The following is a 25,408-nucleotide window of genomic DNA, read 5'->3' as shown; positions in this document are numbered from 1 at the left end:
CACACTCATGCTCTTCCATTCACTCTCACTCACACACACTCACACAGTCAGTGTATCACACTCATGCTCTTCCGTTCACTCTCACTCACACACACACTCACACACTCACTGTATCACACTCATGCTCTTCCATTCACTCTCACTCACACACACTCACACACTCACTGTATCACACTCATGCTCTTCCGTTCACTCTCACTCACACATACACTCACACACTCAGTGTATCACACTCATGCTCTTCCGTTCACTCTCACTCACACACACACTCACACACTCACTGTATCACACTCATGCTCTTCCGTTCACTCTCACTCACACACACACTCACACACTCACTGTATCACACTCATGCTCTTCCATTCACTCTCACTCACACACACTCACACACTCAGTGTATCACACTCATGCTCTTCCATTCACTCTCACTCACACACACACTCACACACTCACTGTATCACACTCATGCTCTTCCATTCACTCTCACTCACACACACACTCACACACTCACTGTATCACACTCATGCTCTTCCATTCACTCTCACTCACACACACTCACACACTCAGTGTATCACACTCATGCTCTTCCGTTCACTCTCACTCACACACACACTCACACACTCACTGTATCACACTCATGCTCTTCCATTCACTCTCACTCACACACACTCACACACTCAGTGTATCACACTCATGCTCTTCCATTCACTCTCACTCACACACACACTCACACACTCACTGTATCACACTCATGCTCTTCCATTCACTCTCACTCACACACACTCACACACTCAGTGTATCACACTCATGCTCTTCCGTTCACTCTCGCTCACACACACACACACTCATTGTATCACATTCATGCTCTTCCGTTCACTCTCGCTCACACACCCGCTGGCACACTCAGTCCCGCTCCCGCAGGCTCGCACGCCTGCGTGCCTCCAGCCGCTCTCGCTCGCAGCCGGCGACGCTGGCTGGGCCTCCGGCAGGCGGCGCGGTGCGGGGGAGGGGGCGGTGCCTGCGGCGGTGGGCGGTGCCGCGGCGGCGGGCGGGGCTGTCCCGGGGGCGTGGCCAGCCCCGCGCGCGCTGCCCCCGTCTCCGCCGCCGCCGCTTCCGCGTAAACAGCGCGGCCGGGGCCCCCCCGCCATGGCTGGCCGCGGAGCCTTCCCGCTCAGCCCGCTGCCCCCCTCCGCCGCCCCGCCGCCCCCGGGGCCCGGCCCCGCCATGCTGCGGGGCCCCAGCCCGGCCCCGGCGGCCGCTGCCGCCCCGGGCTACCGCCCCATGGGCCCCGCCGTCGCGCAGTACCAGGTGAGGCGGGCTGGGGCTGGGGGGTGGGGATCGCTGCGAGGTGGGGAGGGGGTCGGGGAGGCCCCCTCGGCGCACGCCCCGGGCTGGGACGGGTTTGGGGGGAGAGTGCCGGGTCGTCCGCCGGGGCTTTCGCTGCGGCTCGGGGCCGGGCCAGGGCCTACCGGGCCTAGCGGAACCGGCCTCTGGCCCCGGGAGCGCGGCCTCGGCCGGCCCCCCCGGCTGCGGCCCCGGCTGCTGCCGTTCCCCGGCCCCGTGGGGTTGGGCTCCGTGCCCGCGCTCCCCCTTGCCCTGCTCTCCCTTCCCCCCACCCCCCCTAACTGAACCCCAGGAACACCCGCTGAAAGTTAGAGCAGCATCACCGAGCGGGGCTCGGCGGCGGGAGCCGCTGTCGCCGGGGGCCGGGCGTGGAGGGAGCCCGGGCCGGGGGCCGGCCGTGGAGGGAGCCCGGGCCGGGGGCCGGGCGTGGAGGGAGCCCGGGCCGGGGGCCGGGCGTGGAGGGAGCCCGGGCCGGGGGCCGGGCGTGGAGGGAGCCCGGGCCGGGGGCCGGGCGTGGAGGGAGCCCGGGCCGGGGGCCGGCGGAGGCCGAGCGCCTGGGTCCTGCTCTGCAGCCATTTGCCGTAGCGCGGCGCTGCCTGGGGCTGCTCGCTCCTGGCCGCGCTGGGTGCCTGACCCCGGGGAGATGCTCCAGGGGCGGGCCGGGAGAGCAGGGACTGGCTGGTGCCGAGGGTGCAGTGGCTCTGCCTGCCGAAAGCTCCCAGCCATCGCTCCTTTCCCAGCCTCAACCTCGCTCCCAAGAAGTCTGCTCCGGCTCCCACCTAAGTTTCCAGCTCCCCTTCGTGCTTGCGGCCGCTGGGAGCGCGCCTGCGGGGTGCGGGGGGGTGGCCTTGGCTGCTCGGGTTTTGGGTGCAAGGCAGGGCTGTCCGGGCAGGTTTGAAATGGAGGAGCCTGGTTGTGCAACGTGTGCCCTGCTGCTCGCCTTCTCCCGAGCTGCTGCCTTGTCTGCATCAACTAAAACCGGGAAGGGACTGCTGAGGAGGGCTTGTGGCGACAGGGCGAGGGGCAGCGGCTTTGAGCTGGGAGAGGGGAGATGGAGGCTGGAGGGGAGGAAGAAATTCTTGAGAGTGAGGCTGGGGAGGCTCTGGCACAGGCTGCCCAGGGAGGCTGTGGCTGTCCCCTGCCTGGAGGTGTCCAAGGCCAGGCTGGATGAGGCCCTGAGCAGCCTCTCTGGTGTGGGAGGTGTCCCTGCCCATGGCAGGGGGCTTGGAACTGGGTGATCTTGAAGGTCCCTTCCAACCCAACCCATTCTGCCAAGCCCTGAACTCTCTGAGCTCCATCACCCCGCGGGAGTTCCCAGCTTGGAAGCTTTGTTAGGAGCGAGAGGAGGGAAGAATGTGGCCCCTTCTGCAGCCTTTCGGGCAGGCACCGGGCTGGGTGCTGAAAGCTGAGCCGGGCCGGCAGGGCTGCTCCGGGCTCCGGCCGATGGCAGCTCGCCTGGGGCCGGCAGGGCTGCTCCGAGCTCCGGCCGATGGCAGCTCGCCTGGGGCCGGCAGGGCTGCTCCGGGCTCCGGCCGATGGCAGCTCGCCTGGGGCCGGCAGGGCTGCTCCGGCCGATGGCAGCTCGCCTGGGGCCGGCAGGGCTGCTCCGGCCGATGGCAGCTCGCCTGGGGCCGGCAGGGCTGCTCCGGCCGATGGCAGCTCGCCTGGGGCCGGCAGGGCTGCTCCGGCCGATGGCAGCTCGCCTGGGGCCGGCAGGGCTGCTCCGAGCTCCGGCCGATGGCAGCTCGCCTGGGGCCGGCAGGGCTGCTCCGGCCGATGGCAGCTCGCCTGGGGCCGGCAGGGCTGCTCCGGGCTCCGGCCGATGGCAGCTCGCCTGGGGCCGGCAGGGCTGCTCCGGGCTCTGGTCGATGGCAGCTCGCCTGGGGCCGGCAGGGCTGCTCCGGGCTCCGGCCGATGGCAGCTCGCCTGGGGCCGGCAGGGCTGCTCCGGGCTCCGGCCGATGGCAGCTCGCCTGGGGCCGGCAGGGCTGCTCCGGGCTCTGGTCGATGGCAGCTCGCCTGGGGCCGGCAGGGCTGCTCCGGGCTCCGGCCGATGGCAGCTCGCCTGGGGCCGGCAGGGCTGCTCCGGGCTCTGGTCGATGGCAGCTCGCCTGGGGCCGAGCAGCCTCCCGATCGTTTGCCCCTGACCTTGCAGGTTGCAAAACCCGGCTGGGCAGCTGCAGCCTGCTGGGAGCCCCTGGCTGCTGCGGGTAAACAGCCTGACATATGCTTGGTGTTGCCTGTGGCCCCTGCTGCTGCAGGTGTTGGGAGGGTGATGGTCCCCTCCGTGCCTGGCCCTGGGAAGGCAGAGCAGGAGCTGGCCGGGCCGGGGGAGCCCCAGGGCTCACCTGGGAGGGGTGGGGAGCTGCTCCAGAGGGTGGGGAGCTGCTCCACAAGGGTCTGCCTTTGGTATTGCAATCCCCAGCCTGGGGGAAGCAGCTCCTCCCCTCCCCCTTGCCACCCCGGCTGTACCCCGAGGGCTGCTCTGTTCTGCCCTGGCTTACTGAAGAGCTTCCCTGAGCAGCAGGGGACACAGGAGGCCTCTTCCACCCCAGTGAGTGCTTAGGGGCTCCTTAATCACAGGATTATTCAACATATGTTGGCCTTTGGACCTCCTGCTGGGGTGGCTGAGGCAGGGAGTCTGGAGTGCTGTGTCCGGGTCAGGAAGGACAGGGACATGGTGGAGAGGGGACAGAAAAAGGCCTCGAAGATGCTAAGAGCCTTGGAACATCTCTGTGGTGAGCGAGGACTGAGGGAGTTTGGGCTTTTTAGGCTGGAGGAGAGCAGCCTGGGGGGGGGATCTCATCACCCACCCTCCAGGGTGGGTGTCAGGAGCATGGGGCCAGGCAGGACAAAGGGCAGGGGGCACAAAGAAGCTCCATCTAAACTTGAGGAGGAGCTTTCAGGGGGATGGAGCCTTCATTTCTGGAGCCATTGCCAGGCCACCTGGATGTGCTCCTGAGTGGCCTCCTCTGGGTGAGCCTGCCTGGGCAAGGGGGTTGGGACTCCATGTCCAGAGGTCCCTTCTGACCCCTGTGGCTCTGGGGGTTCAACTGGATGCCTCCCCCTGGGGGTTCCTTTTGGGAGCTGATGTGTGCAGAGCAGCCAGAGGGGCTGGGGCTGTGCCTGGAGCAGGAAGGGGAAGGTTTGTTTCAGGGAGGAGGGTGGCCCAGGCGAGCTGCTGGGCTGCTGGGGGATGGATCTGCAGGCACAGCTCCCAGCCCAGTGCCTGTGCTGGTGGCAGCAGGGATGCCAAGGCTGAGCCCCAGCCCCCAGGCTGTGCTGCCAGATGGAAATTCAGCAAGAAAGAGACTTTCTTCTGTTTATCCAGGTGCTAGTTTGGGGCTCAGGAGAGGGTTTTCCCCTCCCCTCCCCTCCCCTCCCCCCCGGGGTATTTGGGTTGATGCTGTGGCAGGGATCAGGCCTGGCTCTGCCTGCTGGGGATGGGAGTGAGCCAAGTGGTGCTGCAGCCTCAAAGTAACCCCCTGGTGATGCCCCCCTGGAGCAGGGAGGTAGCAAAAAGCAGCATTTGTCAGGTGCCCTGTGGGAAGGGTTCCCCTGACACTTGCTGGTGAGAGGGAGCTTGGTTTCTGCAGGGCAGGATGGGCTCCTGGCCCTGGGGATCAGCCTCAGCTTGGTGCTCCCCTCCCAGGGCAGGCAGCAGTGTGAAGGGAAGCAGAGTTATGCTTGGTGGAGGAAGCCCTGCAGGCAGCTGGGCTGGAGGAGCTGGGGAAGGCTGCTGCTGATTTGGGGCCAGGTGAAAGCTGAGGTGGCCTGGACGTGTTGGGGAGGAGGGGGTGGTGTGCCCCCCCCTAGGCTCCTTGGGAGCAGAGCCCTGCTGCTGAGGAGGGGCTTGGAGGGGGCCTGGAACCCATCAGCCAGGGCTGGAGCAGCACCAGGAGGCTGCAGAGAAAGCTGTAAGGCTGCTGGGGCTGGGTCACTCCTCCCTTCCCGAGGGAGATGGTTTCCAAGGCAGGTTTCATCACAGCCTGAGCCTTGAGTTAATTTCAGTGGTGATACAAAGCAGATGAGCGCCGGCCCCGCCGAGCAGCAGGCAGGGAGGCAGCAGCAGAGGCCACAGCACTCTTTGTTCCTCCTGGGGAAGTGTGGCAGTGGACTCCATGTGCACACCCCCTCCAGAGCCTGCTGCTGGAGTCCCTCACTCCGTCCTCCTCCAGCGGAGCTCTGTGCCAGGCTCCTACCTCTGCTCTGCCTGGCTGCTTCTGCCTGGGCTTCCTCTTCCCAGTGGGGACCCAACACCTTTGTTCCTTGCTCCTGCTGGTGCCTGTGGGGATTGGAATGCTGTGAGCTTCCCTCTCCCTGCCCTGTAAGCTCTGCAGCTGGGAGGCCACAGCAGGGCAGGTTTGCCTGGGCCCAGCCCGGTGCCTGAAGCCTCTGCAGCGCGTCCTGAGCCTGCTGCCTGCCTCTGCCTGCCGCTTCCCCTCTCTCCCTTTGATTTGCCACTTCCTCATCCACAGCTCTTGGCTGAGAAGCCAGCTGACTCCTGGAGCCCCTCCTGTCCCTAGGCATGGTGGAGCTGCCAGGCCTGAGCAGCTGTGCTGGGGCAGGCTGGGGGCTCCCATGAGCAGGGCAGCGCCGGAGAGCTCGCAGCGTGCGGTGGCTGCTCGCTGGCAGCAGCCTCTCAGATGGAGATCTCCACCCCAGGCTCTCCCCTGGCCCCCTCCCAAGAGGGGTTTGATCATAGATAAGAACAAAGTGGGGGGGGGGGGGGCAGCATTTTGGGGTGTGCTGCGGGGAGGCTGGCCCGTGTGAAGCTCTGGGCTGAGCTAAGCTGTCCTGGAGAGCAGCCTGGCGTGGAGCTCCAGCCCTGCTTGAGCAGAGCTTGCTGCTCCTGCTGGGAAGCCCTGCAGTTGGGACACACGGGGAGGAGCTTGCAGGAAGAGCCCTGCTTGAGCAGAGCTTGCTGCTCCTGCTGGGAAGCCCTGCAGTTGGGACACACGGGGAGGAGCTTGCAGGAAGAGCTCTCTCCTTGCCTGGCCCCGGTCCAGGGCTCTGCTCCCAGCGCCCCGGGCGAGGACAGGACTCGGCTCCTGCTGCCTGGCCCTTGGGGTGTGCAGAGCTGGGCTGGGCCGTGCTGGATGGAGCTGGATGGGTTGGGAAGAGCCTTTCCCCCACGCCAGGGAGGTGCAGGGGAGAGCTGCAGCCCTGGAGGGCAGCTGAGGAGAGGCTCTGGAGCTGCCTTCTGAGGCGCTGCTTCGCTTGGAGCTGGCTCTCCAGCCCCGCCGGGATTGATCGCTCCCCTGCTTTCTGCCTCCAGCCTCCCATTCCTGCCCTGCCCTTCCTCCAGAAGGAGCCTCTGGCAGGCAGGGAGGTTCCTGCGATGGACTGAGCTGGGGCCGCCTCTGGGCAGGGCTCTCCCCAGCCTCCAGCGGGCTGTGTGCTGACCTGGGATGAACCTCTGGGCCGCAGCCCCCCGGCGCTGGCAGCCCGCAGCCCCAGGCTGTTTGCTGTCCCCTGGCCAAGCAGCTCTGCTCCCTGGCTGTGGGGAAGGCTGGCCCGGGGCCAAGCTTCTTCCTCGGAGCTGAGCTTGCAAGCTTTGCCCTTTGTCCCCCCCCGGCAGGGAAAGGGGAGGCTGAGGCAGCGCCCAGCGGGGTCCCAGGCAGCGCCCAGCCGGCACCCAGGCAGCGCCCTGCAGGCACCCAGGCAGCAGCAGCAGGCACCCAGGCAGCAGCAGGCGCCCAGGCAGCGCCCTGCAGGCACCCAGGCAGCAGCAGCAGGCACCCAGGCAGCAGCAGTGCCCCGGGTGAGGAGGGCTGGGCAGGCAGAGGGACAGGAAGGAGCTGGGGAAGGCTGCTGTGCCTGGAGCTGGGCTAACACAATTTCCTGAGCTTAAGGCCTCCTGCATCCTGCTCCTTTGCAGGGCTGCCCAAGGGGGCTGGAAGCAGGGCTCACCCTGCTGGGGCTGCTCCGGGGCTGTGCCACCCCTGGGGGAGCTCTGGGGAGCTGAGGGTGCCCTGGCCCTCAGCACAGGCAGGCAGCTGCTGCTTGAACACCAGGCAGAGCCTGGCCCTGCTTTGCTGAGAGGCTTTTCTCCAGCAGCAGTTTGCAGATCCTGAGGGTGAACTGAAGGGGGAGGAGGGGGGGAGCCCATGTGGAGGAATCTGCCTTCCCTTTCCTGCTTGTCCAAGTGATCAAACCCGGGGCCCTGATGGGCTGGAACTCGCTCCCCCAGCAGCTTAGCTGTGGCTGATGGCTCTCAGATGTTTGTGGGGGAGTCTGAAGTATGACAGCTCTGCTCATGCTTGCACTGAGCCTCTCCCTGCTGGCTGAGGTCTCTCCTCTCTCCTGCAGCCAAGGCTTCCCTTCTGCTCTGAAGGGCAGAGGGACTCCACAGAGACCTTCCACGAGGTGCTGTGGCTGCTGGGGAGCTCTCAGAGGCTCTCTCAGCCAGCCTCCAGGTCCCTGATTTCCAGGAGAGATCAGAACTGTGCCCTGTGGAGGGGCAGAGGGAGGTCAGGCGGAGCTCAGGGGGCATGGGGGTGGTGCTGAGAGCAGCCCTGGCTGAAGGGCAGGAGGTGCTCAGGGCCCTGGGGTCTGCCAGCCCAAGCAAGCTGGGGGGGTTGGTCTCTGCTCCCCAGGAGCAGGTGACAGGGGGAGAGGAGCTGGCCTGAAGTGGTGCCAGGGGAGGGTCAGGCTGCAGATGAGGAACAATTTCTGTGCTGCAGGAGTGGTCAGGGCCTGGCCCAGGGAGGTGGTGGAGCCCCCATGGCTGGAGGGGTTCAGGCAACCTGTGGCCATGGCCCTGGGGGCTGTGGTTTGGTGGCCATGGCGGGGGGGGGGATTGGGCTGATGCTGGCCTGGATGCTCTCAGAAGGCTTTGGGAAGGGACCACAAGGATCAGCCAGTCCCAACCCCCTGCCATGGGCAGGGACACCCCACACTAGATCAGCCTGGCCAGAGCCTCAGCCAGCCTGGCTGCAAACACCTCCAGGGCTGGGGCCTCAACCACCTCCCTGCACAACCCATTGCAGGGCTTCACCACTCTCATGGGGAAGAACTTCCTCCTCCCCTCCAGCCTCAATCTCCCCTGCTGCCTCTCCTCCCAGCCTGCCACGGAGCAGGGCTGGGGGGGGAGCAGGGGGGGAGCTGGGGGCCTGCCCTGTGCCTGCTGGCAGGAGCAGAGGTGCTGCTGGCCCTGGCCCCGGCTCAGCCCCGGGGGCTGTGCAGATGTTCAGCACCATCAAAGGGAGAGAAACATCTGGGGGTGGTTAGGAGGAAGAGAGAGGCTCCTGCCCTGGGGCAAGGGCTCCTGAGTGAGGCCAGGCCCTGGGTGTGCTGCTTCAGAGGAAGGCTGAGCAGAGGTGGAGCTGGGGTAGGGCTGGGGCAGAGCAGGGGCAGAGCTGGAGCAGGGCAGGGGCAGGGCTGGGGCAGGGCAGGGGCAGGGCAGGGCAGGGGCAGAGCTGGAGCAGAGCTGGGGCAGGGCTGGGGCAGGGCAGGGGCAGAACTGGAGCAGAGCTAGGGCAGGGGCAGAGCTAGGGCAGGGGCAGAGCTAGGGCAGGGGCAGAGCTAGGGCAGGGGCAGAGCTAGGGCAGGGGCAGGGCTGGGGCAGGGCAGGGCTGGGGCTGGGCTGGGGCTGGGTTGGTTCTCAGCCTGCTGGCTCCAGGTTTTCCCCCCCTGGCAGGGCACTTGGGGTGCTCTGGGGCTCCCCAACCTTTCTGGGGCCCTGAGAGTGACTCAGGCTCTGGGCTTGGTGTTTAGCAGCTCTGCTGGGGGGGTGGGGGTGCTTTGCCCCCAGCCCCTGCTTTGCCCCCAGCCCCTGCTTTGCCCCCAGCCCCTGCTTTGCCCCCAGCCCCTGCTTTGCCCCCAGCCCCTGCTTTGCCCCCAGCCCCTGCTTTGCCCCCAGCCCCTGCTTTGCCCCCAGCCCCTGCTTTGCCCCCAGCCCCTGCTTTGCCCCCAGCCCCTGCTTTGCCCCCAGCCCCTGCTTTGCCCCCAGCCCCTGCTTTGCCCCCAGCCCCTGCTTTGCCCCCAGCCCCTGCTTTGCCCCCAGCCCCTGCTTTGCCCCCAGCCCCTGCTTTGCCCCCAGCCCCTGCTTTGCCCCCAGCCCCTGCTTTGCCCCCAGCCCCTGCTTTGCCCCCAGCCCCTGCTTTGCCCCCAGCCCCTGCTTTGCCCCCAGCCCCTGCTTTGCCCCCAGCCCCTGCTTTGCCCCCAGCCCCTGCTTTGCCCCCAGCCCCTGCTTTGCCCCCAGCCCCTGCTTTGCCCCCAGCCCCTGCTTTGCCCCCAGCCCCTGCTTTGCCCCCAGCCCCTGCTTTGCCCCCAGCCCCTGCTTTGCCCCCAGCCCCTGCTTTGCCCCCAGCCCCTGCTTTGCCCCCAGCCCCTGCTTTGCCCCCAGCCCCTGCTTTGCCCCCAGCCCCTGCTTTGCCCCCAGCCCCTGCTTTGCCCCCAGCCCCTGCTTTGCCCCCAGCCCCTGCTTTGCCCCCAGCCCCTGCTTTGCCCCCAGCCCCTGCTTTGCCCCCAGCCCCTGCTTTGCCCCCAGCCCCTGCTTTGCCCCCAGCCCCTGCTTTGCCCCCAGCCCCTGCTTTGCCCCCAGCCCCTGCTTTGCCCCCAGCCCCTGCTTTGCCCCCAGCCCCTGCTTTGCCCCCAGCCCCTGCTGTGGCCTCCCTGCCGCCCCCAGGAGCCTCCCTCAGCTCTCCTCTGCCCAGGCACAGCCTCATGCCCTGGCAGGCTGGTGGGAGGGGAGCTGTGGGGGTGTCCTGGCACGCTGGGGAGCCTGAGGCAGAGGGGAAGTGTTGCTCTGCTGGCTGGGTGGCTCTCCCAGCCTGGCAGCAAGGAGCTGACTGGAGGCATCCTGGGAGGCTGTTGGCTCAGGGCACCAAGGGGGCAGGCTGCAGCTCGGGGGGGTGGGCTGGGGGGTGCTGGGGGGTGCTGGGGGCGGTGGTGAGGGCCCCAGGAGGCTGTGTGGGCTGCACCAGGGTGGTCTCCTGTCAGCCAGCAGTGTGGGGGCTGCCCTGCTGCAGGGGGCAGGGAGGGCACTTGCCAGAGTGGTTGGGCATTGGGTTGTGGCTCAGAGGGGGGTGCCTGGAGGGGCAAGTGGGGGAGCTGGTGGCTGGCAGGGCTGAGCTGCTGCCCCCCTGTGTGTCCAGGAGCAGCTCAGCTTCCTTCCTGCTGCCAGCCCCCAGCCCCTCTGGGCAGGGCCTGTGCCAGCCCCCAGGGAGGAGCTGCCAGCACAGCCCTGCTGGCCTGCAGGCAGTGACCCTCCTGGCAGCAGCTCCCTGCCTGCTGCTGCAGCAGCTCCCTGCCTGCTGCTGCAGCAGCTCCCTGCCTGCTGCTGCAGCAGCTCCCTGCCTGCTGCTGCTGCAGCTCCCTGCCTGCTGCTGCTGCAGCTCCCTGCCTGCTGCTGCTGCAGCTCCCTGCCTGCTGCTGCTGCAGCTCCCTGCCTGCTGCTGCAGCTCCCTGCCTGCTGCTGCAGCTCCCTGCCTGCTGCTGCAGCTCCCTGCCTGCTGCTGCAGCTCCCTGCCTGCTGCTGCAGCTCCCTGCCTGCTGCTGCAGGGCTGCCTGGGCCTCAGCTCCCTGCCTGCTGCTGCTGCAGGGCTGCCTGGGCCTCAGCTCCCTGCCTGCTGCCAGCCCCAGGCTGCTCGGTGCCTGCTGCCTGCCCCAGCAGCAGGGCTGCTGCTCTCCCTGCCCTCCCCTCCCCTCCCCTCCCATCTCCCCCCTTCCCCTCCCCTCAGAGCAGGCTGCAGCCTGTCCCTGGGGAGGGAGCAGGAGGTGAGAAGTCTTCTGCAGGCAGTGCTGAGCTCTCCTCTCTCCTCTCCTCTCTCCTCTCTCCTCCCCAGCGCCCCGGGATGCCGCCGGGCGGCCGCCTGCCCATGGCTGGGCTGCAGGTGGGACCCCCAGGAGCCCCTCCCTATGGAGCAGCCTCCCCCCTGAGGCCTGGGCTGCCACAGGCCATGATGGACCCCTTCAGGAAGCGCCTGCTGACCCCCCAGGCACAGCCACCCATGGCTGCCCAGAGGAGAGGGTAAGGAACCAGCTCAAACCACAGAGCCCCAGAGCTGGCAGGGAAGGGACCCCAAGGCTCAGCCAGCTCCAACCCCCTGCCATGCCCAGGGACACCTCACACCACAGCAGGCTGCTCACAGCCACCTCCAGCCTGGCTGCAAACACCTCCAGGCAGGAGGCTTCCACCACCTCCCTGGGCAGCCTCTGCCAGGCTCTCACCACCCTCCTGGGCAACAACTTCTTCCTCACAGCCAATCTCAATCTCCCCACTTCTAGTTCTGCTCCATCCCTCCCTGACAGCCCAGAGCAGAGGGGCAGGAGCCTCTACCTCCACCTCTGGCAATGGGCACTGGCAGCCCAGAAGGCCAAGGGCAGCTGAGCTGCCCTTGGCCTTCTGGGCTGCCAGTGCCCATTGCTGGCCCCCTGGCCCAGGCCTGATTCCTGCCCCCCTCAGAGGTGTCCCAGACCCCTATCCCTCCCTGACACCCTCCAAAGTCCCTCCCCAGCTTTCCTGGAGCCCCCTGCAGAGCCTGGAAGGCCACAAGGAGGTCTCCTGGGAGCCTTCTCCTCTCCAGCCTGCACAACCCCAACTCCCTCAGGCTGTGCTCACAGCAGAGCAGCTCCAGCCCTCTGCTCCTCCTCCTGGCCCTGCTCTGGACACCTTCCAGCCCCTCCAGCTCCTTCCTGGCACAGAGGCTCCAGAGCTGGATGCAGTTTGACCCCCTGGGTTCCAGCTCCCCACCCCCTGCCCTGCTGCAGAGGGGCAAGCTGCCAGCAGCAGGGCTGGAGCCAGCATGCTCTGCCTGCAGCCTGGCACCACGGGCAGTGGGAAACCTGCCAGAGCTCAGGGCTGGGCTGGGTTGTGAGGAGGAGGAGGGCAGGGATGGGGTGAGGCAGCACTGGGCTCACAGCTTCCCTCCAGCCAGCCACTGCACAGCCTCACTGCAGCACTGCTGCTGCTTGCCAGAGGTGTGGGGGTGCTGGGAGGGCTCTCCAGACATCCCCCAGCCCAAGCAGGGCACCCACAGCAGCTTGCCCAGGGGGGGTTGGAAGCTCTCCAGAGGAGGCTCCACAGCCTCTCTGGGCAGCCTGCTCCAGGCCTCCAGCACCCTCACACCAAACAACTTTCTCCTCCTGCTCAGATGGAACCTCCTGGGTGCCACTTTGTGCCCCCTGCCCCTTGCCCTGTCCCTGGGCCTCACTGAGCAGAGCCTGGCCCCAGCCTCTTGCCCCCCAGCCTTTAGCTCTTGCTGAGCATTGCTCAGCTCCCCTCTGGGGCTGCTCTCCTCCAGGCTCTCAGCCCCAGAGCTCTCAGCCTTTGCTGCTCCCAGAGCTGCTCCAGGCCCCTCAGCAGCCCTGCAGCCTCCCCTGGGCTCTCTCTGGTAGTTGCCTCTTGAGCTGGACCCAGGCCTCCAGCTGTGGCCTCCCTGGGGCAGGGGGGCAGGAGGCTCTCCCTTGGCCTGCTGGCCACACTCTTCTGAAGGCTCCCCAGGATATCTTGGGGTCTTTCCCCTCCTCCCAGGGCTTTGTGCTGCCACAGCCATGGGTGGGAGCAGAGGACAGAGGGGGCAGAGTGTGGAGCTGAGCCCCAGGGCTGTGGCCTTGCTCAGGCTGTCTGCTGGGGCTGATGTCCTCACAGGCCTGCCAGCAGCTCCCTGCTGTTCACAGCACTGCTGATCCCTTCCCTCTGCTGCTGTTCTCTGGGAGGGCTCCTTGAGTCCTGCAGGCTGCTGCCCAGGGCAGGGTCCCTCGGTCCTGCTGCACACTCAGGTCCCATTCCCTGCCCTGGCTGTGGCTTGGCTGGAGGCTGAGAGCTCAGCTGGCTCCATGGTAGCTCCAGAGGCCATCCCAGCCCCTGCAGAGTGAGTGCTCAGCCCTTGGTGCTCCAGAGGGAGCTGGGGATTAAGGACAAGGGGCAGCCTGCCCCCAGGCAGGGCAGCAGCAGCCAGCTCAGGCTGCAGCTCCACTCCAGGCTCTGCTGCTGCCTGCTGTGGATCAAGGGATCAGCAGGGGCCCAGCTGCTCCTGGGCTGGCCAAGCCCTGCAGGGCAGGAGGTGTTTAGTGTGGCAAGGGCACCCCAGAGGTCTGCCTGTTCCCCTTGAGGAGGGGAGCCAGAGCAGTAGGGGTTGGGGGGCAGTTTTGGTTCCCCCCACACTTCCAGGGCACTGAGAGGCTGGAGCTGGGCCAGAGAAGGGAACCAAGCTGGGGAAGGGTCTGGGGAGGAGCAGCTGAGGGAGCTGGGGGTGTTCAGCCTGGAGGGGAGGAGGCTGAGGGAGACCTCAGTGCTCTCTGCAGCTCCCTGAGAGGAGGCTGGAGCCAGGGGGGGGTTGGGCTCTGCTCCCAAGGAACAAGCAACAGGACAAGAGGAAACAGCCCCAGGCTGCCCCAGGGGAGGTTCAGGTTGGCCATGAGGAACAATTCCTTCCCCAGAAGGGTTGCCAAGGCCTGGCCCAGGCTGCTCAGGGCAGTGGGGGAGTCCCCATGGCTGGGAGGGGTTTCAGAGCCGTGGATGTGGTGCTGAGGGCCAGGGGTTGGTGGTGCCCTGAGGCAGTGCTGGGCTCAGGGCTGGCCTGGAGGAGCTGGAAGGACTCTGTGGCTCTGGGTGCTCTGCCCCACCTCTTAGCCAGGGCTGCCCTCCCACCCTGCCCTGTGCTGGGGCAGCCATGGGGCAGGCTCTGCACCTTGGGCACCTGGGGCTGGCAGCACTGAGAGCCACATCTGCCCTGCTGCTTCAGAGCTGCCAAGGGGCAGGGACTGCCCTGGGCCTGCTGGGCTCTGCCCCAGCTCCTCTCTGCACAGCAGGCCAGGAGGAGCCTTTCCCTTGGAGCCAGGCAGCCAGCATGAGGTGAGATAGGGTAGGGTAGGATGGGATAGGATAGGATAGACCAGACCAGGTTGGAAGAGACCTTCAAGATCATCAGGTCCAACCTATCAACCAATCCAACACCACCTAATCAACTAACCCATGGCACCAAGCACCCCAGCAAGTCTCCTCCTGAACACCTCCAGGGATGGGGACTCCACCACCTCCCTGGGCAGCACATCCCAGTGGCCAATCTCTCTGGCTGGGAAGAACTTTCTCCTCACCTCCAGCCTGAACCTCCCCTGGCACAGCTTGAGACTGTGTCCTCTTGTTCTGCTGCTGCTTGCCTGGCAGAAGAGACCAACCCCCAGCTGGCTCCAACCTCCCTGCAGGGAGTTGGAGAGAGCAAGAAGGTCTCCCCTGAGCCTCCTCTGCTTCAGGGAGCTGGGGGAGCAGGGCCAGAGGAGGCCACAGCAGTGCTGGCAGGGCTGGAAGCCCTCTGCTGGGAGCCAGGCTGAGAGAGTTGGCCTTGGGCAGCCTGCAGAGGAGGAGGCTCCAGGGAGAGCTTCTGGTGGCCTTGCAGTGCTTCAAGGGCCCAGCAGAGAGCTGGGGACAGAGCTTTGAGCAGGGCCTGATGGGACAGGCCAAGGGGGGAGGGTTGGAAAGGGCAAGAGGGAGCTTGAGAGTGGAGAGAAGGAGAAATGTTTGGCCCTGAGGGTGGGGAGAGCCTGGCCCAGGCTGCCCAGAGAGCTGGGAGCTGCCCCATGCCTGGCAGCAGTGCAGGGGAGGTTGGTTGGGGCTGTGAGCAGCCTGCCCTGGCTGGGGCTGTCCCTGGGGGCTGCAGGGGGCTGGGCTGGGTGAGCTCTGCAGGTCCCTTCCAGCCCAAAGCATTCCCTGAGTCTGTTCCCTTGACTTGGGTTTTGCCTCTGCTTTCTGCAGGGTGAAGAGGAGGAAGATGGCTGACAAGGTCCTGCCCCAGAGGGTGAGTTGCCAGCTTGGGGCATGGGGAGCAGCTGGAGGAGGGAGCTGGATCTGTGCTGCCTTGCCAGGGCAGCCAGGGTGAGGAGGAGGAGGAGGATGTCAGTGAGCTGCAGTCTGCCCCCTGGGCATTTCTCCTCCAACCCCAACTGACCTAAAACCTTTTCTGTCTCTGCCTCTGGGTGTGGGAGAGGCTTGAGCTGGGCACTGGGGGGACCTGGGGCAAGCAAGGAGCAGCAGATGCTTGAGGGTTGAGACCCCAGGAGGACCCCAAGCCTCTCCTGAGGGTTCCTCTTGACAGTCCAGGGTTGGGTGGTCAGCCCTGTGGCACCTGGCAGGCTGCAGGGCACTGTGACAGCTCCAGCCTGAGGATGTGGTCTGGAGACAGCTCTGCAGGGCTTGGCCTCTGTTCAAAGTGAGGAACTGGTGCTGGTCCCATCCCCTGGGGACTCCTTGGTGCCTCAGCCCTGCACCAGGAGGGCTGCAGGCACTGGGGAGGGGGATTCAGCCCCATCCCAGCAGGCAGGGCCCTGATGTGGAGAGGATTCTGCCCTCTGCTCTGCTCAGCCCCCACCTGCAGCACTGCCTCCAGCTCTGGGACCCCAGCACAAGGAGGACCTGGAGCTGCTGGAGAGGCTCCAGAGGAGGCCTCAAAGATGAGCAGAGGGCTGCAGAACCTCCCCTGGGGGGCCAGGCCGGGAGAGTTCAGCCTGGAGGATGCTCCAGGGAGGCCTCAGAGCAGCCTTGCAGTGCCTGGAGGGGCTCCAGGAGAGCTGGGGAGGGACTTGGGACAAGGGCTGGGAGGGACAGGCTGAGGAACAATGGCTTGGAGCTGGGAGAGGAGAGGCTGAGAGTGGAGAGGAGGAAGGAATTGTTGAGAGTGGGGGGTGGGGAGAGGCTGGCACAGGCTGCCCAGGAGGCTGTGGCTGTGCCCTGCCTGGGGGTGTGCAGGGCCAGGCTGGATGAGACCCTGAGCAGCCTGTGCTGGGGAGAGGCTGTGGCAGGGCCTGTCAGGGGCTGGCACTGGGGGTCTGGGAGCTGCCTGCCAGCCCGGAGCAGCCTCGGCTCCCCCCTGGCGGCAGATCCGGGAGCTGGTGCCCGAGTCGCAGGCCTACATGGACCTGCTGGCCTTCGAGCGCAAGCTGGACCAGACCATCGCCCGCAAGCGCATGGAGATCCAGGAGGCCATCAAGAAGCCGCTGACGGTGCGGGGGCGGGGCGGGGGGCGGGGCCAGGGCTGGGGGGCGGGGCCAGAGCTGGGGAATGCCGGGGGGCAGGGCGGGGGAGCGGGGACAGGACTGGGGGGAGGGGGCAGGACTGGGGGGGCGGGGTCAGGGCCGGGGGGCGGGGACAGGGCTGGGGGCGCGGGGGGGGCAGGGCTGGGAGGGGCGGGGACAGGACTGGGGGGCGGGGGGGGGCGGGGGCCAGGGCGGGGGGGGCGGGGCCAGGGCTGGAAGGGGCGGGGACAGGGCTGGGAGCGGGGGGGACAGGGCTGGGAGCGGGGGGGGGCAGGGCGAGGGGGCGCGGGGGCGGGGCTGGGGGCGGGGGATGCCCTCTGCTGGCTGTCTGCTGGGTGTCCCCTGGGTGTCCCCTGGGTGTCCCCAGGCAGCAGTGGCCTCTGCTGGGTGTCCCCTGGGTGTCCCCCAGGCAGCAGTGGCCTCTCCTGGGTGTCCCCTGGGTGTCCCCAGGCAGCAGTGACTCTCTCCTGGGTGTCCCCTGGGTGTCCCCAGGCAGCAGTGACTTTCTCCTGGGTGTCCCCCAGGCAGCAGTGGCCTCTGCTGGGTGTCCCCTGGGTGTCCCCCAGGCAGCAGTGGCCTCTCCTGGGTGTCCCCTGGGTGTCCCCAGGCAGCAGTGGCCTCTCCTGGGTGTCCCCTGGGTGTCCCCAGGCAGCAGTGACTCTCTCCTGGGTGTCCCCTGGGTGTCCCCAGGCAGCAGTGACTTTCTCCTGGGTGTCCCACAGGCAGCAGTGGCCTCTGCTGAGTGTCCCCTGGGTGTCCCCCGGGCAGCAGTGACTCTCTGCTGGGTGTCCCCGGGGTGTCCCCCAGGCGGCATTGGCCCTCTGCTAGGTGCCCCCAGGGCAGCAGCCTCCTGACTCCCCACATCCCTCCCTCCCTCCCTCCCTGTTCTGCCACCCCACAGCAAAAGAGGAAGCTGAGGATCTACATCTCCAACACCTTCACCCCAGCCAAGGAGGAGGGGGAGGGTGGGGAGCGTGTGGCCTCCTGGGAGCTGCGTGTGGAGGGCAAGCTGCTGGAGGACGTAAGGCCCCGGGTGGGGAGGGGTCTGCTGCTGGGGGCCTGGCCAGGCTGCAGGGAGCCTGCTGCTGGCTGCAGCTGCTCTTTGGGTGGGGGTCTCCGTGGCTGGGGGTGCCAGGCCAGGCCTCTCCCGCTCTGCTCCGCAGCCCAGCAAGCAGAAGAGGAAGTTCTCCTCCTTCTTCAAGAGCCTGGTGATCGAGCTGGACAAGGAGCTCTATGGGCCAGACAACCACCTGGTGGAGGTGAGCTGGGGGGCTCCAGGCCCTGCTGCAGGCTGGCTCCAGGCCCTGCTGCAGGCTGGCTCCAGGCCCTGCTGCAGGCTGGCTCCAGGCCCTGCTGCAGGCTGGCTTCCTGCCCCAGGCAGGCTGGCTCCAGGCCCTGCTGCAGGCTGGCTCCAGGCCCTGCTGCAGGCTGGCTTCCTGCCCCAGGCAGGCTGGCTCCAGGCCCTGCTGCAGGCTGGCTTCCTGCCCCAGGCAGGCTGGCTCCAGGCCCTGCTGCAGGCTGGCTTCCTGCCCCAGGCAGGCTGGCTCCAGGCCCTGCTGCAGGCTGGCTTCCTGCCCCAGGCAGGCTGGCTCCAGGCCCTGCTGCAGGCTGGCTCCAGGCCCTGCTGCAGGCTGGCTTCCTGCCCCAGGCAGGCTGGGCAGAGCCCTCAGCCCAGGGGGGGATGGGGACATGCTCCTGCTGGGTACCCTGGGGGTGCTCTGCTCCCCAGCCCTGCCCTGCTGCAGAAGGAGCCTGAGCCAAGGCCTTTGGGTGCTGGGAGCTGGCTCCAGCCCCATCTTGTGGGACCTCACTGCCCTGTTGCCATGCTCATCTTCACAGCTGTGTTTTCTCCCCTGGCCCTGGCTGGTGGCCACAGGGACAGCTCTGATGCCCACTGGGCTCCCAGCCCCTCACACCTCAGGTGTGCAGTGGGTGCTGGGGAGGCCACACCTCGCCTCCTAGGCTCAGTTTTGAGCCACTCACTCCCAGCAGGACATTGAGAGGCTGGAGCAGGGCCAGAGCAGGGCAACCAAGCTGGGGAAGGGTCTGGAGAGCAGGGCTGGGGAGGAGCAGCTGAGGGAGCTGGGGGTGTTCAGCCTGGAGAAGAAGAGGCTGAGGGGAGACCTCATTGCTTTCTGCAGCTCCCTGAGGGGAGGCTGGAGCTGGGGGGAGGTTGGGCTCTGCTCCCAGAGACCAAACAGGACAAGAGGAAGTGGCCTCAAGTTGCCTCAGAGAAGGTTCAGGTTGGCCATGAGGAACAATTTCCCCTCCAAAAGGGTTGCCAAGGCCTGGCCCAGGCTGCCCAGGGCAGTGGTGGAGTCCCCAGGCCTGGAGGGGTTTCAGAGCCCTGGAGATGTGGTGCTGAGGGCCAGGGGCTGGGGGTGCCCTGGCAGGGCTGGGGTAAGGCTTGGCCTGGATGGTCTTGGAGCTCTTTGCCAAGCAAAACATTTCCATGACCCCATGATCCAGGACCCCTGGCCTCAGGGCTGAGCCCAGGCAGGCTCCCAGCCCCTCTGGGCAGCAGCACCTCAAGCTCAGCATTTTGGTCAAGTGTTTGGCTGTTACCAGCCTCAGGGAATGTGTTCTGCAGCCTGGGCCTCTCTGAGGCCTTTGCAGGCACAGGCAGGGCAGGAGGGTTCTGCTTTGAGAGCCTGGTGAGCCCAGCAGCCTGCAAAGCAGGAGCTCAGCCAGGGGGAGACTAGGCAGGGGTCCAGCTTCCCACCAGCCCCAGGCACTGTCTCAGTGCTGTGTGTCTGTCCCTGAGCCTTCCTGCTCCATCCTAGCTGAGGGCTGGGGGGCAGGAGGGAGGGGACAGGGCCAGGCTCTGCTCACTGTGCCCTGGGATAGGCCAAGGGGCAATGGATGGAAACTGCAGCACAGGAGGTTGCAGCTCAGCATGAGGAGGAACTTCTGCACTGAGAGGCTCCCAGAGGCCTGGAGCAGGCTGCCCAGAGAGGTTGTGGAGTCTCCTGCTCTGGAGCCTTCCCAGCCCTGCCTGGATGTGCTCCTGTGGGACCTGGGCTGGATTCTCTGCTCCTGCTCTGGCAGGGGGTTGGACTGGAAGCTCTCCAGAGCTCCCTTCCACCCCCTCACACCCTGTGAGCCTCTGGGTGGGCTCTCACCTGAAGCCCACCGGGATCAGGACTCCCGGGGGGGTATCCAAGCTGTCTGCCTCTGCTGGAGCCCTGCTCAGGGCCTGGCTGCAGGCAGCAGGCTGGCAAGTGGCTTCCCATGGCACCGGGGGGAGGGCTGAGTGCTGCCCCCTGCTGCCGCGCAGTGGCACTGGGGGGTTGCTGAGTGCTGCCCCCTGCTGCCTCGCAGTGGCACCGGGGGGAGGGCTGAGTGCTGCCCCCTGCTGCCTCGCAGTGGCACTGGGGGGTTGCTGAGTGCTGCCCCCTGCTGCCTCGCAGTGGCACTGGGGGGTTGCTGAGTGCTGCCCCCTGCTGCCTCGCAGTGGCACTGGGGGGTTGCTGAGTGCTGCCCCCTGCTGCCTCGCAGTGGCACTGGGGGGGTTGCTGAGTGCTGCCCCCTGCTGCCTCGCAGTGGCACCGGCTGCCCACGACCCAGGAGACTGATGGCTTCCAAGTGAAGCGTCCTGGGGACGTCAATGTGAAGTGCACCCTGCTGCTCATGCTGGACCACCAGGTGGGTGCTGCCCCTGCCCCTGCCCTGCTCTGCCCTCCCTCCAGCATGGCCCCGAGGTGGGGCCCAGGCCCCTGGGCTGGGGCAGGGCCTTGGGTCAGCAGCTTGGGGCCATAGGGAGGGGGCACAGAGGGCTCTAGGGATGGGGCACAGGGGGCTCTGGGAGCTGCGGGCACTGGGGGCTCTGGGCACTGGGAGCACAGGGTGCTGTGGGCACAAGGTGCTGTGGGCATTGGCAGCTCTGGGCACTGGAGCACAGGGTGCTGTGGGCACTGGAGCACAGGGTGTTGTGAGTACTGGGAGCACTGGGCAGTGGGACACAGGGAGCTGTGGGCACAGGGGGCACTGGGCACTGGGAGCACTGGGAGATCTGTGCAGTGGGGCACTGGGAGCTGTGGGCACAGGGTGCTGTGGGCAGTGGCAGCTCTGGACAGTGGGGCACTGGGAGCTCTGGGTACAGGGTGCTGTGAGCACTGGGAGCACTGGGCAGGGGGACACAGGGAGCTGTGGGCACAGGGTGCTGTGGGCAGAGGGAGCACTGGGAGCTCTGTGCAGTGGGGCACAGGGAGCTGTGGGCACTGGGAGCTGTGGGCACAGGGAGCACTGGGAGCTCTGTGCAGTGGGGCACAGGGAGCTGCGGGCACTGGGAGCTGCGGGCACAGGGAGCACTGGGAGCTCTGCATTGGGGCACAGGGTGCTGTGGGCACTGGGAGCTGCGGGCACAGGGAGCACTGGGAGCTCTGTGCAGTGGGGCACAGGGAGCTGCGGGCACTGGGAGCTGCAGGCCCGGAGCCCGCGGTGACAGCAGCCCGTGGGGGGCGCTGCTCTCCTCTCCCTGTGCCCCCAGCCCCCGCAGTACAAGCTGGACCCGCGGCTGGCACGCCTGCTGGGGGTGCACACCCAGACCCGTGCCAGCATCATGCAGGCTCTCTGGCTCTACATCAAGCACAACAAGCTGCAGGACAGCCACGAGAAGGAGTACATCAACTGCAACCGCTACTTCCGCCAGGTCCGCCCTGCCAGGCCCCCTGCCCCGGGTGGGCAGCAAGGCCGGCGGGAGCCTGCCCAGCCTCAGCTGCTGCCCCTTGCCCAGGCTCTGGCTTGCCATGCACAGACCAGGGCTGGGGGATGCCCTCTGCTTCCACCTGGCCCTTTCTCTGCTGGCTGGGAGGAGGACCTCCCCAGCCGGCTCCAGAGCCCTGCTCCAGCCCTCCCCTGCGGGCTCCCCAGGCCCTGCTCTGCTCCTCCCCTGCCGGCTCCCCATGCCCTGCTCTGCCCCTCCCCTGCCGGCTCCCCATGCCCTGCTCTGCCCCTCCCCTGCCGGCTCCCCAGGCCCTGCTCTGCCCCTCCCCTGCCGGCTCCCCAGGCCCTGCTCTGCCCCTTCCCTGCCGGCTCCCCCGGCCCTGCTCTGCCCCTCCCTGGCCAGCTGAGGCCCTGCTCTGCCCCTCCAGATCTTCAACTGCGTCCGGATGCGCTTCTCCGAGATCCCCATGAAGCTGGCAGGGCTGCTGCAGCACCCAGACCCCATCATCATCAACCACACCATCAGGTAGGGCTGCAGGCTCTGCTGGGCGCTGCAGGGGGGCTGCAGGGGGTGGGTTCCTCCCCAGGAGGACAGGACCTGCAGCTCTGCAGCCCAAGGCACTTGGCAGGTGAGGAGTGTGGCCAGCAGGGCAAGGGAGATGTCAGGACTCCACGTCTGGACTCCTGGGTCCAGTTCTGGGCTGCCCAGTTCAAGAGACAGAGAACTGCTGGAGAGAGTCCAGGGCAGGCTGCAGAGCTGCTGAGGGGCCTGGAGCAGCTCTGTGAGGAGCAAAGGCTGAGAGCCCTGGGGCTGAGAGCCTGCAGAAGAGCAGCCCCAGAGGGGAGCTGAGCAATGCTCAGCAAGAGCTAAAGGCTGGGGGGCAAGAGGCTGGGGCCAGGCTCTGCTCAGTGAGGCCCAGGGACAGGGCAAGGGGCAATGAGCACAACTGGACCCCAGGAGGCTGCATCTGAGCAGGAGGAGAAACTTCACTGATGTGAGGGTGCTGAGCCCTGGGGCAGGCTGCCCAGAGAGGTTGTGGAGTCTCCTTCTGTGGAGACCTTCAGCCCTCTCCTGGGTGCAGCCTGCCCTAGCTGCCCCTGCTCTGGCAGGGGGTTTGCACCCCATGGTCTCTGGAGCTCCCCTCCAGCCCCCACCCTGCTGTGAGTCTGTGCAGAATTGGCCAGAGTTACTCTGGGGGCTCCTGGGGGCAGCCAGCAGAGGGCGCTCCTGGGGGAGCTGATCCACACCTGCAGGGGGGGTGGGGGCTGAGGCCGCCCCCCACCCATCCCTCATCCCCTCGCAGCGTGGACCCCAACGACCAGAAGAAGACAGCCTGCTACGACATCGATGTGGAGGTGGACGATCCCCTGAAGGCTCAGATGAGCAACTTCCTGGCTTCCACCACCAACCAGCAGGAGATTGCTTCCCTGGATGCCAAGGTGTGAGGGGGAGGGGGCAGCAGGGTGGCACTTCGAGGCTGGGGGCACCTTGGTGGCACTCGTGTCCCCGAGCGGGGGGACAGAGCTGCCTGCCAGCCCTCGTGCTCTGCACAGGGAGGGCTGCCCCGGGAGGTGGTTGGGGCCCCAGCCCTGGAGACACTCAAGGCCAGGCTGGGTGTAGCCCTGAGCAAGCTGCTGCCGTTGGAGGCGTCCCTGCTGCCTGCAGGGGGCTTGGGCAGGCTGCTCTGGGAGGGTCCCTTCAGCCCCTCTGTGCCTCTCCCCCTGCCCAGATCCACGAGACCATCGAGTCCATCAACCAGCTGAAGACGCAGCGAGACTTCATGCTGAGCTTCAGCAACAACCCCCAGGACTTCATCCAGGAGTGGATCAAATCCCAAAGGAGGGACCTCAAGGTGCCCCCCGGGGGGGTGGGCAGTGAGAAGGGCTGGGCTGGGCAGGGGGGGGAGGTCCAGGCCTCCTGCTCACCCCTGCTGTGTCCTGCTCAGATCATCACAGATGTGATCGGCAACCCCGAGGAGGAGCGGCGAGCCGAGTTCTACCAGCAGCCCTGGGCGCAGGAGGCTGTGGGCAGACACATCTTTGCCAAGGTGAGCCCTGTGCCAGCCTGGGGGGGTGGGGATGGCAGCAGGGGGGCCCTGGGGCAGCCCTTCTCCTCTCCCCTTCTTCCCTCCCCCCAGTGCCCTCCTCTCTTCTCCTCACCCCTCCCCTGAGTGCCCTCCTCCTTTCCTCTCCCCTCCTTCCCTCCCTCCCCCGAGTGCCCTCCTCCTTTCCTCTCCTCTCCCTCCCCCGAGTGCCCTCCTCCTTTCCTCTCCTCTCCCTCCCCCAAGTGCCCTCCTCCTTTCCTTTCCTCTCCTCTCCCTCCCCCAAGTGCCCTCCTCCTTTCCTTTCCTCTCCTCTCCCTCCCCCAAGTGCCCTCCTCCTTTCCTTTCCTCTCCTCTCCCTCCCCCAAGTGCCCTCCTCCTTTCCTTTCCTCTCCTCTCCCTCCCCCAAGTGCCCTCCTCCTTTCCTTTCCTCTCCTCTCCCTCCCCCGAGTGCTCTCCTCCTTTCCTTTCCTCTCCTCTCCCTCCCCCGAGTGCCCTCCTCCTTTCCTCTCCCCTCCTTCCCTCCCTCCCACAAGTGCCCTCCTCCTTTCCTCTCCCCTCCTTCCTCGCCCCGTGCCCTCCTCTCCTCTCCTCTCCTCTCCCGGCCCTGAGCTCCCTGCTCTGCCGCAGGTCCAGCAGCGCCGGCAGGAACTGGAACAAGTGCTGGGGATCCGCCTCACCTAAGGGGCGGGCGGGGGCGCGGCGCTGCCTGCCTCCCTCCCTCCCCCCCCTCCCTCCTCCCCTGTCCCCACGGCCCAGCCCCGGGGCACCTCTGACTGGAATCAAACACAGCACTTGCACAAAGCCCTACGTGCCTGGAGGGATTCAGAGCCACTTCTAACCCTCACCTCCTGCCCCCACTCCGGGCTCCCCTCGGCCGGGACCGCTCCACCCGCAGGCAGAGCAACAGCAGAGGCTCCCCCCCCCGCGCCCAGGTTGCACCCCCAGCCCCCTCTGCTGCATTAATTCCCCCCTCCCCCCCCCCGCCTTGCTTCTGCAGCACTGAAGGCTCAGCACCTCCCCCCAGCTCCTGCTTGCTCCCCGGATCTGGCCAAAACAAACCCCCCCAGCCCCCCTACCCCTCCTCTGGAGCTGCTGCAGGGACGGGGGGGGGGGGGGGGGGGAGGGGAAAAAGCCGCCCGGGAACTGCTGCCAGGCCTCTCTCTGAGCCCCCCCAGGCAGGCCCAGCCCCCAGCCCAGCCCCCAGCCCTGCCCCTTCCTTTTCCCCTCTCTCTCTCTTCAACCAAAGCGCTTTTGCCATTCCAGACGCCAGCCCCCCGGGGGGGGAGGCCCCCAGCCGGGGGGGGTCCGAGGGTCCTGTTCCTTTTGCACTATTTTTCGTGACCAGCTTTTTGTAGGGAGAAAAACAAACAAACAAACAAAAACCCACCTGAAAAAAAGACATAAACCCCAACCCCCCCCCTCCCCACACTCCCCCCCAGGGCCTTTTTGTACCGGGGGGGGGGTGGGGGGCAGGTTTGTAGCTGATGAATTAAGAGTTGCCTCCCATCTATGCAGGGGTGCGGTGGTGTCCCTCCCCCTCAGGGCTGGCTGGGCCCAGGCTCAGCTTTGGGTGGTTTGGGGTTTTTTGGGGGGTGGGGGATGGGGGGCTGCGGGGGGGGGGGGGGCGGTGGGGGTAGGGGGTTTGAGTACTTTTTTGCACCTCCCCAAGGGTTGGGGCTGTTTATTTAGGGTTGATTTTTGACAATCAGGTAATTATTCCACACCCTCCCCCCAGCCCTCTCCCTCCCTCCCTCCTCCTCCCCCCCCCCCCGCCCTCTTTCCTGCTCTTTGCTGTACTGAGTGACTCCTCCCGAGGTCTCAGGGGGGGTGAAGAGGTAGCTCTGCCCCTTCCCCCCCCCCCCTTTCCTGTACTGAGTGACTCCTCCCGAGGTCTCAGGGGGGTGAAGAGGAAGTAGCTCTGCCCCCCTCCCCCCCCACTCAAAGAGCCCGTGGGCACAGCAGGGTCGGCAGGGCTCTGGCAGGCAGTGGGCACCAAGAGAACTGGAGATGCTTTTTCCTTTGGGGGGGGGGGGGGGGCGTGGGGAGCTGGGGCTGAGGGGCCAGCCCCACTGAAGTGCCTTAACCCTGCTGCCCACCCTCCCTGCTGCCCCCAGGCTCCTCCCAGCTCGGGGGGGGGAGGGTTGGGGGCACAGGCAGAGGAGCCACAGGGATGGATGGGTGGGTGGGGGGGGGGTGTTTACATGTTCCTGGGGAGGGGGGGGTCTGGCTCAGGGGTGCCTGCTCCCTGCTCTGCCTCTTGTGTAACCATTTATTACTGGGGGGGGTCTGGTTTGGGTCTTATTTTGGATCTTTTCTAATAAAACCAGTTAGCAGCAGCCTCTGGGCCTGGGGGTCTCTGTGTGTGTGTGCTGGAGGCTG

The 25,408-nt window shown here is 66.8% G+C and overlaps 1 protein-coding gene across 1 annotated transcript; it reads left to right on the top strand.

Moving 5' to 3' along the window:
• The first annotated feature begins 1,093 nt into the window (after positions 1 to 1,093).
• On the top strand, positions 1,094 to 25,368 carry SMARCD2 (SWI/SNF related, matrix associated, actin dependent regulator of chromatin, subfamily d, member 2). The gene is made up of 13 exons (XM_068170582.1): positions 1,094 to 1,308; positions 11,135 to 11,319; positions 15,043 to 15,085; positions 16,164 to 16,286; positions 17,221 to 17,340; positions 17,483 to 17,578; positions 19,863 to 19,964; positions 20,809 to 20,970; positions 21,413 to 21,510; positions 22,289 to 22,424; positions 22,715 to 22,837; positions 22,931 to 23,032; positions 23,657 to 25,368. The coding sequence occupies exons 1-13, from the start codon at positions 1,147 to 1,149 to the stop codon at positions 23,708 to 23,710; spliced, it is 1,506 nt and encodes a 501-aa protein (XP_068026683.1). The 5' UTR covers positions 1,094 to 1,146; the 3' UTR covers positions 23,711 to 25,368.
• Positions 25,369 to 25,408: the final 40 nt, after the last annotated feature.

Source organism: Melanerpes formicivorus, unplaced genomic scaffold (genome assembly GCF_026170545.1).
Source record: "Melanerpes formicivorus ecotype bairdi unplaced genomic scaffold, bMelFor1.0.p_v2 SCAF_432, whole genome shotgun sequence".
NCBI classification, from domain to species: Eukaryota; Metazoa; Chordata; class Aves; order Piciformes; family Picidae; genus Melanerpes; species Melanerpes formicivorus.
The sequence above is the reverse complement of the archived record's forward strand: the minus strand, read 5'-3'. Positions and strand labels throughout refer to the sequence as shown.

Coding starts and splice junctions, on each gene's coding strand:
- SMARCD2 (XM_068170582.1), top strand. CDS start 1,147: ATGGCTGGCCGCGGAGCCTTCCCGCTCAGCCCGCTGCCCCCCTCCGCC. Junction 22,425..22,714: donor TTGCTTCCCTGGATGCCAAG/GTGTGAGGGGGA, acceptor CCCCCTGCCCAG/ATCCACGAGACCATCGAGTC. Junction 22,838..22,930: donor CCCAAAGGAGGGACCTCAAG/GTGCCCCCCGGG, acceptor TGTCCTGCTCAG/ATCATCACAGATGTGATCGG.